General features: G+C 28.7%; 1 protein-coding gene across 1 annotated transcript; it reads right to left on the bottom strand.

The window, feature by feature from the left end:
- Positions 1–2728: 2728 nt before the first annotated feature.
- On the bottom strand, positions 2729–12757 carry LOC113388069 (beta-1,3-glucan-binding protein-like). Its single transcript, XM_026625479.1, has 10 exons — positions 12754–12757; positions 12592–12645; positions 12448–12513; positions 12260–12331; positions 11490–11638; positions 9154–9284; positions 7696–7778; positions 7257–7514; positions 7062–7198; positions 2729–2860 (listed from the first exon to the last, which is right to left on the bottom strand). Exons 1-10 carry the CDS (start codon positions 12755–12757, stop codon positions 2729–2731), a joined length of 1086 nt encoding a protein of 361 aa, XP_026481264.1.
- Positions 12758–20828: the final 8071 nt, after the last annotated feature.

Raw genomic sequence — 20828 nt, 5'->3', positions numbered from 1 at the left:
ATTTTAAGAAGAATGTTCAAATTTAGTCTTCTTTGGAACATCAGCATATAACCCATGAGTTCGAAGAGAAAAAAATCATACGTCGTAACCAACCTTAGCCGGGCTCAGAACAAGAAAAAACGGTCTTATATTATATATATATATATATATATATATAATATATTTCTGTCATTATTTCTCTTATAGACAGGGCTATTTTACTAAGTAACAGTATGTTTTGGGAAAAAAATTTGACCCTTATTCGTTCCGTTCTCAAAGACAATAGTTACCCTTCGCACTTGGTCAACAACATCATTAATAATAGATTAATTTATTTACAAACGAATTCTAATAATTCATTTTCACCTTCTTGTTCAAATTCAACAGCTTCCTCTTCCGCCCAATACAAAGGAACTATCTGTTTACCTTTTTAAGCAATTTTTCGTATTTTTTAAAAAAGTTATTTTCTTCAGAAGGATTCCGATTAGTTTTTAGTTTTGATAATACTTTTAATTGCCTTTTTTCGGTTCTTAAGTCTGGAACCCCGTCTGATAGGGTCACCGATTCTGTTTACAGGTTGGATTGCAATGATTGCAACATGTGTTATATTGGAGAAAGTTCCCAGTATATTTATAAGAGAGTTAATCAACATATTTATAATTCAAAAAATCTAAACCAGTTCAAAATGATGTTTTCAGATCATATGCTCAATCTCAATCACACTTTTAACACTTCACATCCTGTTATTCTTTATATCGAAAAAAATAGTGACCTTAGAAAATTCGCTGAATCCTTTTTTATTTCTTTAAATTCCTCCTCTTGTGTTAATAAACGCAATTCATCCCACCTTTTACATGATAGTTACCAGATTGTTATTGATTTTATTAAAAAAACAAAAAATTAATTTGCTTATCTCTTTTATATTATTTTTTACAATATTGTTTTTTCTTGTTCTAACTTTTACATGGTTTGCTTTTTCCTTTTGATCAATTCCAGCTCAACCACTGTGTTCGATGCGTTTTCGTGCCTCGAGAATTTGTCCTTGATGCGTCCCCTCCCATTCCTATCAATACGCCTATTGAAATAATTCAGTCGAGTCTGGATGCTCGGTATGGGCGGTTTCTCGCTTCACAATGATGCATTTCATACTTTTAGTCAAATTAGTTTTCAAATCTTTTAGTTATTCATAATTTTTTCTAAAAAAATGTTTTTTTCTCTAATATGTTATTAAGTTTAATTTTTTAAAATAAATTTTTGTTGAGTGTTTTTGTCCTGTGGTGTGTATAATGTTTCTCTATGCTATAATTAATCTATATTGTTGTTTATATTAGTTAATAAAATTTTCAAATTGTTGTAGTTGCTGAATGATGACACGCATCTTGTGTCGAAACGTATAAATAAAAGTTTTTATACTTTATACCTTTTTTATTTCGACGAATGGGCTGCTAGTTACTTTGAAATATGTTTCAACGTCGAAAAACTATCAAGATATATATATATATATATACTAGCAAACCCGACGAACTCCGTTTCGCCACCAGATGGTTTGTGAGAAAGATGAAGAAATTTTTTGTTTGTTTTATATTTGAAAAGTAAAAATTTGATTTTATTATACAACAGTAATGAATTTATTTCGATTACAAAAATGAAGTGTTTTTTAGTTGTACTTCTCTAAGTAAAAGAAAGTGAATTCGCATATTATCCGTTTCATTGAAGTGCTCTTTGGTAAATCACATTTTTTGTTTTTTGGTCTGACGTTAACACAAACAAAGCGGATGGTTTTCCAACTCGTGAACAGGCAACGTATAACTGCCCATGTGAAAAACAATGATTTTATAAATAATCTATTTGAAATTTATCCAGCAAACACTAAGCGATTGGCCCTGCGACTTCTTATTGCGAACGCAAGGCGAACTGGAAATTGCAATCGTTTGAAGTCAAACGGAAGACCAGTCTGAATCATTGGTATGTCACCAAATCGCCAGCAATTTTTGATTGAATGGTGAAATTCAGTGCGTGTACATCATTATTCTTTGCGGCAAGAATTGTCGTTGACTTAACCAAGCATAATTCTGATAATTTATTCTCACTAATGTCATTACTCGAATTTTTAGTTACGGTGCGTGAAGTTCCAGCAGTTTGCATTAAGGCACGATGCCATGCACAACTAATTTTATTAGCTATAAACCTTGCGGAGCCCGAGACCTTTCCAACGAATGCAAAATTGTCGAAATCGGTTCGTGCGTTCTGGAGTTATTTCGTCAGGAAGGAAAATCCGACTTATTTTTATATATATAGAAGATATATATATATATATATAAAATTCAAAAATTTTATAAAATATTTTTAGGTATAACTTAGCGACAAATGAATTAAGTGACAATTCGTGTCTTTTTTATTGATAATTCGACGCTCTGCAAAACAGGTTTTTTATAATTTGATTTGTAGAACGTTTTTTGAATAAAACTCATTCATTAGTTCGCTAAGTTATATCTAAAAAACATTTTCAAAATTTTTGAAAATTTTCTCATGCTATTTCCATACAAAACTTTGATTGAATTGCGCACTATCTAAATGAACATTGAGAGCTAAAACTTTAATTTATTTAAGAATAATTTTTTATTAATTTGGAAGCATTTGAGCCCTTGGGAGCAAAGAAATTCCAAAATGTCCATATTATGGACCACCATAATATATATTTATATATATATATATATATATATATATATATATATATTAATATCGCTGTTTACCTGAGCATCGACTTTGGATTGAAATTCTCCCAAGGTTTGGGTGCAAAGTCACCATTGGAACTGCTGGAGGATGTGCCATCAGGAAAATCGGTAATTCCTCCTGCACCTAAGCCTAAACGAACAACCATCTGTAATTTAATAAACAAAATATATTATATATATACTAGCTGACTCGGCAAACGTTGTTTTGCTGAGTAAGGTATTTCTAAACAATTTCTAGATAATCAAAAAAAAATAATACTTTATTATAAGTGTGTAAGGATGTGTTGTTTGAATACTATAGACTTGGAGAAACAAAAATAATTAAACCCCAAAGTCTACTTTTTTAATATTATATAATTTATATTAACAATATTCGTTTATCCATATTTTGTAAATACAATCAAATTGGATGGTTTATACATTTTCTCTGGAAATCATGGTATAATTCAATCGATGACTTTTTTGGTCTTTCCATTTATATAGTCAACTGTAACTCCAATTAATCGAATACTAATTACGTTTCAAGTTTTTATATCTTTTTGAATTCTGGAATTGTGTACTATAATTTTAAATAATTCTACTGAGTTTCTACAAAATTTTCAAACTTCTGCGAAAAGAGGTAGAAAATAAATGAAGTATTTCTTCTTTGAACTGCTCTTAGAAAATATAAAATAAGTCGCATTGGGCATTTTTTACCTAGATATAACTGTAAATGACCTTGATCTGGTATTTTATTTATCCGTAAAAATATAATTCCTGGATTTCTAGATATAATGATATATACATCATGAGAATATTTATATAAAGATCGTACTTTATACATCCCAGTAAAGAACTTTGTCAAAAAAATTTAGCCTTTACAGTTGCTATGACTATTAATTAAATCTTCGTAGAGTAAGTTATAGTAATAATAAAAAAAATGGAAATAAAAATTATCATAAAACTTTACGTTTAAAACCTTCACAACATTTTGAAATGACTTAGAAAAAATGGATGCAAGTATGTGTATGTATGTATGTACGCCTGATAATATATATATATATATATATATATATATGTATATTTGAATACAATTTTTGTCGATGATTTCAAAAACATGGATCAACCGATTTGAATGATTTATAAAACATTCGATTCCTATTGCTTTGGAGACGTGCTGATTAGTTTTTGGCAAAGCAGGTTCAGCCGATTTGAAGATACGGTGTGAAAAGTGCCAAAAATGGTAATTCAGTTTTTGAGACCTTCTCTCAAAATGTTTTTAGTTAACAGACTTTTGAAAATTTCGAAATTTTGAAAAAAAAAATTTTTTTTTTGAAAAATTTGAAATTTTTCTTATTTTGAAATTAATATATAGTGATTGTAGTCGTCCAAGAATTGAAATTGAAAATTTTTGCATATCTTTACGTTTCAGAGTTTTCTGGATATTTTGGCATGCATTAAAAAATGGAAGTGTATGTGTGGATACAATTTTCGCCGACGATTTCGGCGTACAGCACAATCGATTTGAATGATACAGAAAACAATAATTTCTTATTGATAAGGAGACGCGCTGATTAGTTTTTGGCAAAAGTTGGTCTAGCCGATTTGGAGATACGAAGTAAAGAATGCAGAGAATAGAACCCGAGTTATTGGGAGAACGAAGCATCTGATTTGAATGATCCAAAACACATTTAATTCGTAACGATATGGAAAAGTGGTGATTAGATTAGGCAATGACAGGTCCAGCCGTTTCAAAGATACTGACAGTTTTTGAGAGAACTAAGCATCTGATTTGAATGATTCAAAAAACTTTCTTTTTGTGTTGATGAAACGATTGCTTTTGGAGAAAGATTTTTTTTTATTTCGGAAAAAAAAAATTAAATTCGAAAATTATTTGGATTTTAATTATAATTCTAGCTAAGGTTCTAGATAATTATAACTTTGCGACTTAGTTGATAAAATTCTTATAAATATTAGACAATGTTCTTCATTTTAAATCGGATTGATTAGGTTTGTTTATTTATTTTTTTATAATAGTCCTACTAAATTCTTACATTATGTCTAAAAAAGTTGCAGTAGGGTGCGGTGGACAGACGTGGACCACAGGTTGGAGAGGGCCACTCGAATAACCTCAAGACTAGTGACATGTATGTCGAACCACGCACATATTTATCATATTTTGATTTTTGCTCAATTTTAAAAAGCATTTCGAGGTTATAAACCTACTCCCGCATTGTACAGAGAAACCACTTTATACTTGTTTATCTATGAGAGAAACGCACTTTTTTTTTTGAAACGCACTTAGAATTTCGTCGCAAAAGTTTTTACCGTTGTACGCTCTTAAGTGATTTCTCATCTAATTTTCACGAGAAATATATATATATATACTAGCAAACCCGACGAACTCCGTTTCGCCACCAGATAGTTTCGTGAGAAAGATGAAGAAATTTTTTGTTTGTTTTATATTTTAAAGGAGAAATTTGATTTTATTATACAACAGTAACGAATTTATTTTGATTACAAAAATGAAGTGTTTTTTAGTTGAACTTCTCTAAGTAAATGAAAGTGAACCCGCAAATTATGGAAGTGATCTTTGGTAAACCACATTTTTTGTTTTTTGGTCTGACATTAACACAAACAAAGCGGATGGTTTTCCAACTTGTGAACAGGTAACGTATAACTGCCCATGTGAAAAACAATGATTTTCTAAATAATCTATTTGAAATTTATCCCGCAAACACTAAGCAATTGGCCTTGCGACATGTTATTGCGAACGCAAGGCGAACTGGATATTGCAATCGTTTGAAGTCAAACGGAAGACCAGTCAGAATCTTCGGTATGTCACCAAATCGCCAGCAATTTTTGATTGTATGGTGAAATTCAGGGCGTGTACATCATTATTCTTTGCGGCAAGAATTGCTCGTTGACTTAACCAAGCATAATTCTGATAATTCTCACTAATGTCATTACTCGAACTTTTAATTACGGTGCGTAAAGTTCCAGCAGCTTGCATTAAGGCACGATGCCATGCACAACTAATTTTCTTAGCTATAAACCTTGCGAAGCCCGAGACCTTTCCAACGAATGCAAATTTGTCGAAATCGGTTCGTGCGTTCTGGAGTTATTTCGTCAGGAAGGAAAACCCGACTAATTTTATATATATAATATATAGAAGATAATCTATTTGAAATTATTTAAAACAGTTATTGATTATTTTTATTACTCGAATTTTTAATTACGGTGCGTGAAGTTCCAGCAGCTTGCATTAAGGCACGATGCCATGCCACAACTAATTTTCTTAGCTATAAACCTTGCGGAGCCCGAGACCTTTCCAACGAATGCAAATTTGTCGAAATCGGTTCGTGCGTTCTGGAGTTATTTCGTCAGGAAGGAAAACCCGACTAATTTTTATATATATATAGAAGATAATCTATTTGAAATTATTAAAAACAGTTATTGATTATTTTTATTACTCGAATTTTTAATTACGGTGCGTAAAGTTCCAGCAGCTTCCATTAAGGCACGATGCCATGCACAACTAATTTTCTTAGCTATAAACCTTGCGGAGCTCGAGACCTTTCCAACGAATGCAAAATTGTCGAAATCGGTTCGTGCGTTCTGGAGTTATTTCGTCAGGAAGGAAACGCGACTTATTTTATATATATAGAAGATATATATATATATATATATATATATTTATATATATATATATATATAATATATATATATCTTTGAAATGCAAAGTTATTTTTTGCCGATTGTTTACATTGTGTTTGTGGGATGCATATGCAAAAAGGCGTTTGTAGATGGGCCACTATTTGTGGACAGACAATGGCCACTTGCATAATGCCGTTCTTTGCACAGTAAAGGGTTTTTATCAATTAATCGAACGTTTTATTTACTTATTTTTATCTCGTCATTCATAATGCCTGTTAAAAAACAGAAAACTCCCAAAAAGTGGTGAATTAAGAAAAATTAATTATTGCTGTGAAAGAAGTGAAAATAAATAAAATATTAGAGCGTGGTTTTTCTGCTATTACCAACGTTAGCAAATTGTCTTTTTAACGCAACAATACATCCCTTAAAAACAGAGGGACCGTGGCAGAAGCAGCACAGGGTAGAGAAATTGCATGTATACCAGCAAAAGTTTCCAAGAAGGCCAATACTTTACAATCAGCCGTGTGAAAAAGCAAAAATAACACACTTTGGTTTCTTGAAATGAAGACATCAATTCTGATTCTCATGTGTGTATTCAAGATTTTCAAATGTAAAATATATTAGTGGTCAAAATGCCCTTTATCGCAAAATTATAAGAACTATTAAAAAGAATTATTGGACAATCTGTGTTGTGTTTCAAAGCTTACTTACCAGTTCGCTAAACATCGGCATATGATTCTTCCAATTTTCACCTTTAGTTACATCTTGGCTTTGTCCAGATGGAAAATTACCTTTTGGAGGCAATATTACGCCATATTTGATATTATCAACTATGAAACATACATGATCTAAAAGAATACCACAAAATTATTGGAACATCTTAACTAGAAAGTGATAAACACTTACAGGGTGTCCATTCTAGTTCGTATTTATGAAAAGCATTTGCCCAAGATTCCTTATTAACGTTTTTATAAACTTTGGCGGTGATATTCCTGACAGGATCATCGTGTTTAAATAATAAGGCACCACTTAATTCTGAAGATCCAAAGTCGTAATCTGTTTCCTGGGATTTCAGGACTTTATTTCCTCTCGCAAAAGCGATCCTCATGGCACCGGATTTATAGCCGGATCCATGATTGTAATCCTTGGGTTCCAAATTCAAAACTTGTGAAAAAGAATAATTATTAGTTCAAGATAATTCAAATTTACTTATTTACACTTTTAGACTTTTCTGATCATCCCTGATTGTCTCGATCATCCCTAAACTCTACTTACCAGTTTCCTTCCGGTAATTTAGCATCGATTTGAATTCTTCCATACCTGAAACTGAATTTAGATCTGATACTGGCAGACACTACTGGTGGTAATATATTATAGAACATGGCCTTCCTTGAGCACTCGCCATATGCCATTGGTGCACAACCGCATCTAGAAAGATATACAGCATATCTATATATAATATAATATATTCAGGTCATGATATTTGTCGCAATACTCGTCCGAAATGATTTGGCAGATATTTATAAAATTAAAAACACTGAAAAACCCACATTTCAGTCAATGAAAACCTGAGTTCATAAAAAAACTTAAATTTACTTAAAAAAATTATTTTACCTAACACTTTTCTTTTGATTTGTGGTAAATTTTCTTTATATAAATTTACTTAATGCAGAATTAAAAAATAAATAGAAGTCTAAATTTTCATCACAAATCTCTATTTTTATAATAGTCATTTTAATGGTCCACTCATTTTTTATATATAACTCGAAAAGTGATCAATTCTCGTCTTTTTTGTGACTTTCTAATTGAAATTTGATCATAATCTCAGTTTAAATTGCTTTCTTTTAGTTTATTATAGCAACTTTAACTCCCACGTTTCATACGGTATCTAATTCCGGGGTTTTTCATCCAAACTAATTAAAATATTTCTATTTTAAGCTTCAGAAAAGAGCTGAAAAGAGCTATACGAATAATTTTTTCCTTGCCCAGTAAAGCCTCCTGCAAGCCCATATTCAAAAGCACAATATTCTAACTTTCCCATGTATTTTTATGCTGGTAACATTATCTTTCATCAAAAACAATTCGAAACTTTTTAATATGGCTTCGGCTTCTCCAACTAACACCAGACACAAACTATAAGGCGCGCACATATTCACTTATAAATAAACTTCCACTCAGTGTCCGAAACTTGACAACAAAAAATTCCATACTACTTTAGTTAAATTTTAAAGAATTAACTTTTTATGACATTACAGAATTTTCTCAATTTGATTTCAATAACTATTTTCTTGCATAATCCTTGTTTTATCTATGTAATTTGACCATTTGATTTCTTGTACAACCATGTTTTTATGTTTATTTATGATAGTTTTATTTATATAATTTTGATAGTTTCTATGGCTATTTTATTAATTTAATTTTTACGGTTTTAAATCAGTATAACTTTCAACCTTGTGCAAGAATTTTGGGCTTGAATGGTGGTCTAATAGACTTTAATATGATGAACTTGATTATGAACATTCTATTTAATCGAATGCTTTTTTTCATCTCTTTTTTTCAGAGAATCGTGCAGCTACTATGAATATTTTAAATACTTAGCTATTGTCAAGCTTATGAAGAGAAATAATATTTATTATAAATAAATAAATAAAATAAATAAATTGCTTCAACTATAGTATTTAATTCATTTTCCAAATAACATCTTCGCTAAAGGTAAATACAACGCTAATAAAACTTCTTCCGAAATAAATACATTATTCATTAATAATTATTTATTTATTCATCGATTAATAGATTGACTTACGTGCTTGCAAGATCCAATTCTCCGCTTTCAACAAAATCTGCATCATTCAAAACAGTCGGATGAAACATTAAACTTTTATCACTGACGAAAATATTTTCAGGTTTTGCTTGATAAGATACAAATTCGTTGTCCTGTAAAATAAATATAATACTAGTGGTGCATGGCATTGTGCCTTAATATACATATATGGTAAATTGCCGGAACTTCTTGTACCGTAATTAACTTCCCGTAGGGCAAGTTATAGTAATCTCAAAAAAATCGAAAATGAAAATTTTTATATACCTTTAAAAAAGGTTTCTGAATATTTTGGCATACTTTAGAAAAAATGGATGTATGTGTGTGCGTGTGTGTGTGCAGATACAAATTTTCGTTCTCGAATACGAATCAACCGACTTGAATAATTAAAAAAACATTCGATTCTTATTGATAAGGAGACGTGCTGATTAGTTCTTGGCGAAAGGGGGTCTAGCCGTTGCGAAGATACGGGACAAAAAGTGTCAAAAACGGTAACTCAGTTTTTAAGAGAACGGGGCGTTCGATTTTAATAATTCAAAAAACATTTTACTTGAAATAACAATATAAAAACTGATTAAATTTTTGGAAATGCAAGTTCAGCGTTTATGGTCTCTCAATAAAAATAAGTTTAAAAAGTCATTTGGCGGTCAGAAATGTTTATTGGACTTATGCACATCAAATTATCAGATATTTTATAGAGATTTTCATAATGTGTACACATTTTGTGTAATTTTTTTTGGGTTCCGTACCAAGATTTTTAATTACGGTACGGAAAGTTACAGCAATTTGCCTTAAGGCACAATGACATGCACCCCACTAGTTAAATATTCGATACATAAAATATCTAGTGGTGTGTGTGTCGTGTCTTAAGGCAAATTGTTGGAACGTCTCGTACCGAAAATTAAAACTAGTGAGTGGCATCATGCTTTAATCATGCTTTTAGGCAAATTGTATGAACTTTCCGTAACGTAACGAATTGTTCGAGGAATATTAAATGTTTTTAAATAGATTATTATAAATATTGTAACATTGTCTAATATTCATAAGAATTATATAAACTGAATTGCAAAGTTGAAATTATTTGTTTAAGTCAGCTTTAGAAATTTAGTCAAAATTAAAAAAAAAAATTGAGACAATTATTTTCCAAAAGTAATTATTTTGTTAAAACAAGCAGAAAGTTCTTTGAATCATTTAAATCGTACGCTTAGTTCACTCGAAAACTGTACATTTTGCTGTGTATCTTCGAAATGGCTGGACCTGCCTTTGCTAAAAACTAATCACCTCTTCTTCCAATCGTTACAAATTGAATGTTTTTTATATCACTCTTTGCTACGTATCTCCGTAACGGCTGGACCTGCCTTTGCCAAAAACTAATCAGCACATCTCCCTATCAATAGGAATCGCATGTTTTTTGAACCATTCAAAATTGGTTGATCTGTGCGCTCGAAAACGTGAACGAAAAAATGCGGGCATACAAAACACACACACACGCACATTAATTTTTTCTGAGGTATGGAAAAATGTTCAAAAACCTTCAAAAGGTAAAGATATGCAAAAATTTTCATTTTCGAAGTTCGACCCATTACTATAACTACCTTACGGAAAGATAAAAAAAACCTTTAAAATTTATTGAAAACTTTGAAAAAAATTATCAAAAATCTCAAAAATGAGATTTTTGAGAGTTTGTGAAAAAAATTGAATTTTTTGAAAATTTAGATTTTTTTATATTTCGATTTTTTTTTTATATTTCGAATTTTTCTGAAAATGTTGAATTTTTTCCCGTAGGTTTGCGAATTAATCATTTAAATCGGACACTTAGCGTTCTCAAAAACTGCCATTTTTTACATATTTAGCTCCGTATCTTCGAAATGGCTGGGCCTGCCTTTGCCAAAAATTAATAAACACTTCTCCCAATCATTACTAATTGAATGTTTGTTAGATCATTCAAATCGGATACTCCGTTCTCTCAAAAAGTCGATTTCTATTTTCTGCACTCTTTGCTCCGTATCTCCGAAACGGCTGGACCTGCTTTTGCCAAAAACTAATCAGCTCTTTTCGCTATCAATAAAAATCGAATGTTTTTTGAATCATTCAAATCGGTTGTTCCGTGCGCCCGAAAACGTGACTGGAAATTTGTATCCATACATACATACACACAAACACACACACACACACACATCCATCCATTTTTTCTTAGGTATGCCAAAATGTTCAGAAACCTTCAAAACGTCGAGAAATGTAAAAATTTTCAATTCCGATTTTCGGCCCATTATAATAACTTACCCTACGGGAAGTTAACAATAATATAAATTCTTACATACCATATCAATATTGGCCATATGACAATCATGCTTCCATTTTGTCCTGTCTAATTTTCCTAAAGTAAAACTTTCTTCAAAGATCAACTGGTCTTTGCAAATCTTACCTTGTCCTGGTACGAAAGTAGCAGATGGCTCACAAGATGGCGGTTCTGAAAAAAAATTTCTTGTATACTTAAAAGAATTACATAAAAAAATTAATTATTTATGAATGAAATATACTCGTATATAGGGGAGGGCATAGTAACAATAATTTTATTTGAGAAGGCGATAGAAAGGAGAGAAGTGCTGAGATAAAAAGTATAAGTTATTCAATTTATTTTGAAAATTAAATATAGGTACAAGAAAGTATATGAAAGAAATAAAAGAGGTACCATTTACAGCGTTATCATATTAAAGATATTGTTAGAAAAGTGCTAAGATACCAATGAGAGCTTAATTTATAAACTGACAGAAAGCTTCCTAGTAAACTATTATAGAGATATTAAAAGTCTAAATATAAGGATGATCCCTAAACTGTATTTGAGACAAATTACATAAAATGTTAAATTTAAAACAAGCAGAAACCAATAGCGTAGAAATCGGGAGAAAAATGTGGCAACTATATTGCTGGTAATTCTTATGAATTGGATGCATACTATGAAGTAATCACCAACACTTCAAGAACTTAATATTTCTCTTTCCTTTTTGTTATCTTACTATAAACTTTTAAGATAACAAAGACAGCTATACCAAAATAATCCTATTATGAATTATATAAAAGATCAGTTTACCTTTACTAAGCCTATCTCTAACATCTAAGTCTTGATTAGAAATAGGTTGACGAATTTGATTTCCAGACCCGGCTAAAATAATAAATTTAATATATTATTCAACTTTATTATAAACAAGTATAACTATTTACATAATATGTGATGAACAAAGTAATAAAATTCGTATATTAATAAATAAATATACTGACAATTTGATGTACCAGGCATCTGTCCATTAGGAACTTTTGACGGTTGGTTTCCGTTAGTTGGATCCACTAGAAAATGGCAAAAGATGTTAAAATTGAAAAATGAAAGATATTTGCATATGGTTTTATTGTTGAAAAAATAATTACCACTCAATAGTTCGCCTATTGCATTGGATGCTGGATTGTGACTGATGGTTTGAACTGAAAACAATAATGTTAATAAATTTCTTCAAAGCATTCTGGTTATCAAAAAATTTGATTGCAAGTTATTCGTAAATTTATGCAATTTTGATTTTCAGTATAAATTACGCATAGAAAATTAAAAAAATGTTTTAACACAAGTATTTATATTTAGCCTGTTGGTAATTATATTAATTTAAAGTAAAAAACTGTTAGGTTAATAATATGTTGCGTAACGTATAATAGTTGGGTTGGTACTTGATTGTTAACCGTACAATGGTAGAATAATATTAGATATTTTAAACAATTTTAGTAGGTACCACCAAATGAACGAACATGTCTGTCCCTTAGCACCGGACACTAAGTCATAATACGTAGTCATAAACAATATTGATATTTCTTGTGAGAATTTACGTAATTTATTCCAGTTATTTAATTTTGTTCTGTATGAGTGCTAACGGTCACAACATACCCCCATTTTTCGTATTTCCTAGTCAAAGAATGAAAATCTTATGTTGAATGCTGAGAGCTTCGGTGTGGGCCAGCCAAAAGGGTGGATGAATAGTGATTTTTTTTTGCAATATATAAGAATATTCGTCAAAGACACATGTGCAGACATTCCAGAGTGTGAAGATGGCTTCATAAGTGATCAATGCAGGTTATTTCGAAGGGTCCGGTACTAGGTGCCACTGTTTTAAATCATATTTTTTGATACCAAAGTTTGAATGATAGTATTAATTATTTTTAGCAAAGATTGCGGTTTTGTTAATTTAGTTTGATTTCTAACTTTGTTATCTAACATAAATCATGATTTAATAAACATTTCGTAAAATATTTTTTGATTTATTTATAAATAACCTTAGGTGTCCGCCACTTGGTGACTTCCCCCTACGTATACTTATGAACATCAATTACTTCCGAGGATGATATTTGCTCGTTACTTTTTAGCTACGTTACATGTATTTCATAGATTTCCCATAGAAAATGTTAAATATTTTTTATGATAGTGTTAAGCCGACACCAGAAATGTTGAAATAAAGAGAAGTGTATCTTACGAAGTGAAAATTATTTTATTTATTGTGTCTTTTATTTTTTTGGAGCATTTTTTATTTCTGATATAATTACAGCATAATTAGTTTTATGAAATAGTAATAGTAAACAATTAAAAAGATTTAATTATAATCGATCAAAAAGGAAGCGTAAATCTAAATGAAGCACAACTTTATGGCTAATGTATTTGCTATTAATTTAATTATAATTTTTGTATTATAGTTGAAGTATTAATTCTAATAGAAATTTAGTAGCAAACTAGTAGTAAGTGGTCTTGTCTGAGTGATTTTCGATTTATATAAATAATCTATTCAATCAATATCAATTGTGTATGTGATTTACTTATCTACTTGTTTGAAGGCCTACTTACATTTAAAATGACTTTCCGTAGGGTAAGTTATTGAAATCGAAAATAAAAATTTTACGTTTCAAAGGTTTCTGAACATTTTGGCATAATTTAGAAAAAATGAATGTGTGTATGTGTGTGTGTGCAATACAATTTTTTGTTCACGTTTTCGGGAGCACGGATCAACCGATTTGAAATATTCAACTATAGTGCATGGCATCGTGTCTTAAGGTAAATTGCTGAAACTGCCCGTACTTTAATAAAATATTCGAGGAATAATAAATGATTTCAAATAGATTATTATAATTACTGTTACTTTCATTATTTGTATTTAAATGACAAAATATAAGAGCTTATAATTTGTATGACGACGTTTATATATGTCTACATAAAAAGTAAATAAACAAAAGTGGATCAAGCGGATTTAGAATGAACGAACTTATCTCATATTTATAAGACTTATATAAACTGAATTGCAAAATTAATTTTATTTATTTGAAGTATGTAAGAGAGTTTTAAAATGTTAGCTAAAATTAAAATAAAAGTAAAGATATATAAAAAAGTGTCATTTTTGATTATATATCCTAAGGGAAGTTCAGTGGCGTAACTAGACTCTCCGGGGCCCGTGGCAAAGTCATCCGATGGGGCCCTATCGTGGTACTCAATTTTTAATTTATCTAATTTTGTTTAATGAACGTTAATAATCATTTACACGTTGTTTTGCTACTGGCTAAAACAATTTTTAATAAATTTTATCACAATTAGCAAAGCAACTACGACTAATTTATATTTTATGGCTTTAAATTATGAAATTATACAAAAGGTAGAAAAGTAAAGTATTGATTTAGAGGTATAATTATAATTTAGTTGTAATTATATAAAAATAACAAAAAAATACATAAAATTAATTTTTCTGGAAAAATATCAGTGAATAATTTCAACGTTATAATAAATGGAAATTAAAATTAAACGTATTTTTTTAATAAAAATTAAAAAAATACCACTTTCTTAAATTTAATTATTACATAACTTTCTATTAACAATTTCTTTTTATTGCAATTAATTTTATTGATTAAGTAATGACGTTCGATCTTCATGAAAATTTATTATTTAAACAATTGAGAACAGTATTGAAATGTATTCATTTTCTCGGAAATCCAATCCGTTTTAATACCTTTTAGACAATTTTCTTCAAAGAAGATGAAGACATTTGTCATGCAGCTTCTTCTTGAAGAAACAATAGTTAACCCAAAATGAAATAAAAATAAAATATTAACTTCAATAAGCTATTTAGAAAATGAAATCTTTTCTTACTGCTTTCAGTTGCGTAAAAGTGTATTCTGAAGAGTTTCCTATTCTGCCTCTGAAAGTTGATCGAAAACTACATTTCTCTGGCAAATGGTTCAGAATCTGAACAAAAGTTTTTTTTTATGGTACTCATCTATTAATAATCATTTTAAAATTTGTTTATTCTGAATTTCTAATGTCTTTTTTATCTGAAGTAATTATAGGGCTTTTATTTAATAGATGAGTATCATTGAAAACTTCTATTGTAGCAAAATACTGAAATTTGGAACATATTAATTCATCGGAAGAAACAAGCTTTAATTTGTTTAATAAAAATGTCCAATACCCGATATATTCATTTTGAACAAACTTCCAGCATCTTAAATATAAATTCCCAAAGCTTGTCAAAATAGCGTATTACCATCCTGTGACGAGTTTTAAAAAATTCATGATTGATAAATCATTTTTCTACTACATTAGTGGCGTTTAATTTTAAATTCATGTCAATGAATCATCCAAATTCATGTCAATAGTTTTCTAATTCTTAACAATTTTTTAAATGTTTATAGCATTTGAAAGATCGGGGGTTTCAAATTATAGCGCTTCAGACGCTGCGTCGATAGTAGTAAAATATGACAATGGAAAACCCATTGGGAAAACCTATAATAATATAATAACATAATTGTAGTTTGCAAACATCTTTTTATGTGAATGTTAATAATTAAAATTCATAAACTGTTTAAAGAAACGCGAAAAAATATGAAGAAACCAGTGGATGTCTTCTAAAACGAATAAAATCCTTTTGTTTAGAATGTGTTGAAGTTAGGCTTGCAACAAATAGTATAATCAGCAATATACCGATTATAATAAATAAAATTAAGAAAGAGACTTGTCGGAGTCCACATGTCAGAAGTATAATCTGCTTTTAATTTTCAAAACCAAAAATAATGTTTGTATTTTCTACGATAAAAAACCTAAGATAGCTCTTTATTTAGAAGAAATGACTTCATTGTATATACATACAACTCATGCACGTAGCCATTAAATGATTAATATTAAATGGCATTTAACTATAACAATAATGTATTCTTTGAATATTGAGCAGGAGTGTAGCTACCGCCGTATCAGCCGTATCAAAAATACGGGGCCCCAGGGCCAGGGGGGCCCAACGAGCGTAAGCAGAAATTGATGCAGACTCTAAAGCAAATGATGATTTATAAAAAATTTAATAACTTGGACGTAGTTATCGAGCGGTGAACTTCAACTTATAAGCTAATGCTTTAAGAGAATTTTTTTCTGCTGCAAAATATTTTAAAAAGATTTTAAAACTTTGTATGTACTTTACAATTACCAATACCATTCCAAATTAAAACTGAAAAAAAGTTACATAATAACTTTAGGACCAGACCTGTCACTATTGTTCCTTGAGATAGAAACTTTAGAAAATCTAAAAATCACTTAATAATTCAGTTTTTCGAAAAAAGATATGATGAGAGTATTTTTATCTGAAATCATTTATGAAAAATACAGAAAATCATAGAAAATTAGACAGAAAAATAATGAGAATATTCATAACATATGTTAAATAACTATTCTTCTAATTTTGTGTATTTTTATAGTTTGTGATAAAAAAATTCTTCTCAAATGGGCCCCCAAACAAATTTTAATACGGGGCCCCGCAAAGGCGCTCTACGCCCCTGATATTGAAAAAAGAGTTCTTCACGTGTTCGTTTTTTATCTTAAAAGTCAATTTATATATACAATAATAAATTCATTAATTCATTCTCGATATCATATTATATAAACTAAAGATTTTAAAATGCAGATCCATCGCAATATAGTTTTAACTAATTAACTATTCGGCCAAATGTAAGTTCGATGCAAGCCTGGTTGAATATAATTAACTCCGACTTTGAACTTAAAAAATATAAAATATAAGTTTTAAGTAAAATGAAATTTATGTACAATGTAAAAATGTATTTCTGATTCCGCGGTTTTCTGGGCCGGGGCCCCCTTGGGTCGTGGGCCCGTGGCATTTTGCCACCCACGCCACCCTATAGTTACGCCACTGGGGAAGTTAATAAGGGAGGCACAATAATTTTTTTTTATTTGAGCGGGTGGCGAGGTTCGAAAAAGGTTGGAAACCACTGGCTTAACCTATTGCCGCACAAAACTAATTAAAGTAACTTGTTTCCGAACTTAAGGAAAAGTAAAAACATTTTCTAAATTTTGTGTTAAATTATTCCGAATAACCTGAAACTTAAAATGAGCGAATTTGACTTTTTGATAAACTTCTTCAAATCATTCATAATATTTTACTTTTACAACAATATAATTACTTGAAGTAAACTTTTAAATCCTAACCTGCAAAATTAGGTGTAGCTAATATATTCGTCAACAAGCTGCAGGTGCACCAATTAAATAACAATATCCCACAAAACAAAATTATATTAAAATTAATTATCTTCATTTTGAAGTGGTTCTAACCAAAATATATTTTAATACTAAAAACTTGTTTCCATAAAAACTTTTAAAAACTAACACAACCTATCTCGCGAGTGCAATTTAATTTATAATTTTTGTTGCGATAAATCATATGACCTCGAATTTGTAAAAAAATGAAAAAATAAATTATCAAATCATTAAATTGTTATTTTAAATTATTTAAAAAATATATAAACAATATGTTCGGTTGAAAAAGTTTTATCGCAACGGGTTTTTTAGGAAAGTTTATCACTAATTGATGACCTTAAAGATAATTGAATTATTTATGAAATATTTTTAAAAACGAATTGTAACTTTATTTCCTATAATTATATATATATATATATATATATATATATATATATATATATATATATATCTATATCTATATATATATAAATCTCGTGTCACGATGTTGGTTCGCGATGGACGACCAAACTACTGGACCGATTTTAAATTTTAATAGCTCATCGTGTGCATATATATCCAACTTAGGTTATAGGAAATTTTGAAAAGTAAATTTGAAATATAAATATATAATTTTTATAAATTTCTAAAAATTTTGACAGAAAATGACCAAAAAAAAACAAAACACTAAAATGACAAATGTCAAAATTAAGGAAATTTGGATATATAATTTTTGAAAAAAAAATTTGACATTTCAAAAAATAAAATTCAAAAACATGTACATATATAGAAATATCCAACATTTATATCCAAATTTGATGAAATGCTACAAACAAAATCACTGATTATAGTTTTAAATCTAATTAAAAATCAATGCTTAAAAATTTAAATAAATGTTGACATGAAAAAAAAATTAAATGTCATCTGTCAATATTTATGAAAATAATTATATAAATAGATTTATGGTTTAGATTTAATTGATTAGCTTACCAAATTATTTCGGAAACCAAAACTTCATCAAAACCTTATAGATCAGAGATCACAATAAAAAAGCGACATATTGAATTTAAAATTAATCACAAACAAAAATTTGACATTTCACAAAAAAATGTTTAACGACTTCAATAAGAAACAAATAAATTAATTATTCCAAGTTATATTGCCGAACAAATTATAGATACAACACAATATTGTAAAATAAATATCATATACATATTAATTTTCGACCAAAAAGGAAATATTTTGACATTTACAAATATACTGCATATTGAATATATGAAATTGACATTCACTATTTTTCAATTAAATGAAAATGTAAAAAAATCAAATATTTATATAAAAAATTGTATATTCAGATGAAGATACTGATTTGTTAATTTAGACTGAAACCTGATTTATTCATTAATTTTAAAAAAAATTGACATAAACAAAATTAAAATAAACAAAATACCTGCATCATGCGTTGGAATTAATTATCGAAGTGTAAAGAAATTTGTGTAATTAAAATAAAATATTATTATTATATGAGTTGAGATAAATTTTGATTGCCATCGCAAACGTTAATCATACAGAAAATTGTAACCTCTTAAATGGAATAGTACAATCTGAAGGTATCATTGCAATCTGACAAAAATAAACTAAACAAACTAAATATTATATCATATTATATTAAATTTCGATCCAAAAGAAAATATTTTGGCAGTTATAATTAATTTGAAATGAAATGCAAATGTCAAAAATCAGATCTTTATGTAAAAAAAATTTATTTCCACAATATTCCCGTGTTGAATTTTGCACTTTTTTATGAATTTAACAAGCATATAATATATTCATTGATCACTTAAAATAATTATTAATTTATAATAAATAAATATTGACGTATTTGACATGACAAAAGTATAATAAACAAAACGCTATGATGCGAGTGAATTAATTTTTGAAGTATGAAATGTCAAATAATTTTGAAAATTATAACAAGTTTTTAACTATTTGTCAGAAAGAATATATTTTATTACAAAATTCATACCCATATCAAGCACCAAAGTAATAAATACTATTTATAAAATGACATATTATTTATAGACAATATGATTTTAATGCATATTTTAATTATATGTTTCATATAAATATCAAATAAATATATTTATGTTTCACTTGATTTTAATGAAAATAATTCAATGCCAAAATAAAAAGTATACATCTAAAATTATAGTCTAAATATTACAATTTTGATAAATAATCATCCATTATTTTACAGTACAAAAATTGATAAAAAATTAATAAAAGTGCCAAAAATCAAACATTTTATAGATTTGGACTCGGATTTCTCAGAACTTTATCCATGTTAGTTTCAGGAATAGTATGAATATCAATTTGCAGTCGAAAATTTATATGATAAGTGATTAAAACATTATAGATCACAATAAAAAAGCGACATATTGAATTTAACATTAATCATAAACAAAATTCTGACAGTTCAAAAAAATGAATTTTTAACGACTTCAATAAGATACAAATAAATTAATTATTCCAAGTTATGTTATAGGCAATATTGGCAATCATATTTATAGATATAAATTATATCATATTATATTAAATTTCAAACCAAAAAGGAAATATTTTGGCATTTAAAAATTTAGTGCATATTGGATATATGAAATTGACATTCAATATTTTTAAATTAAATGCAAAAGTAAAAAATCTGATATTTATATAAAAATTATATATTTAGATAATAGTACTGCGCTGATTCAGACTAAAATCTAATTTAGTCATTGATTAAAAATATTTCACTATTTGACATAAATAAAATTAAAATAAACAAAGCACTATGATGCGTTCGAATTAATTATCAAAATGTAAAGAAATTCGTGTAATAAAAATATAACATTATTATTAATATATCATGTATATTATAAGAACTTTTGCAATGCGGAAAAATATTTTTGATGGCAAAACAGCGTTTGCCGGGTCAGCTAGTATATATATATATATACATATGTGTATGTTCAAATATATAAGGACTCCATCCGCAGAGCGTTTGGTTTAAGAGAAGTTTCCAAGGTAAACTTTAGGCAATTTAGAAATGATAACATAAGAATCCACGTTTCTGGGAGCATGTAACAACCGA

This window comes from Ctenocephalides felis, unplaced genomic scaffold (genome assembly GCF_003426905.1).
Source record: "Ctenocephalides felis isolate EL2017-DRISC unplaced genomic scaffold, ASM342690v1 CF-g0.4_SCAFFOLD_00845, whole genome shotgun sequence".
Lineage (NCBI taxonomy): Eukaryota > Metazoa > Arthropoda > Insecta > Siphonaptera > Pulicidae > Ctenocephalides > Ctenocephalides felis.
The sequence above is the reverse complement of the archived record's forward strand: the minus strand, read 5'-3'. Positions and strand labels throughout refer to the sequence as shown.

Coding starts and splice junctions, on each gene's coding strand:
- LOC113388069 (XM_026625479.1), bottom strand. Junction 7,779..9,153: donor GAATTGGATCTTGCAAGCAC/GTAAGTCAATCT, acceptor ATATCTTTCTAG/ATGCGGTTGTGCACCAATGG. Junction 2,861..7,061: donor TGCCGATGTTTAGCGAACTG/GTAAGTAAGCTT, acceptor ATTAAATTACAG/ATGGTTGTTCGTTTAGGCTT.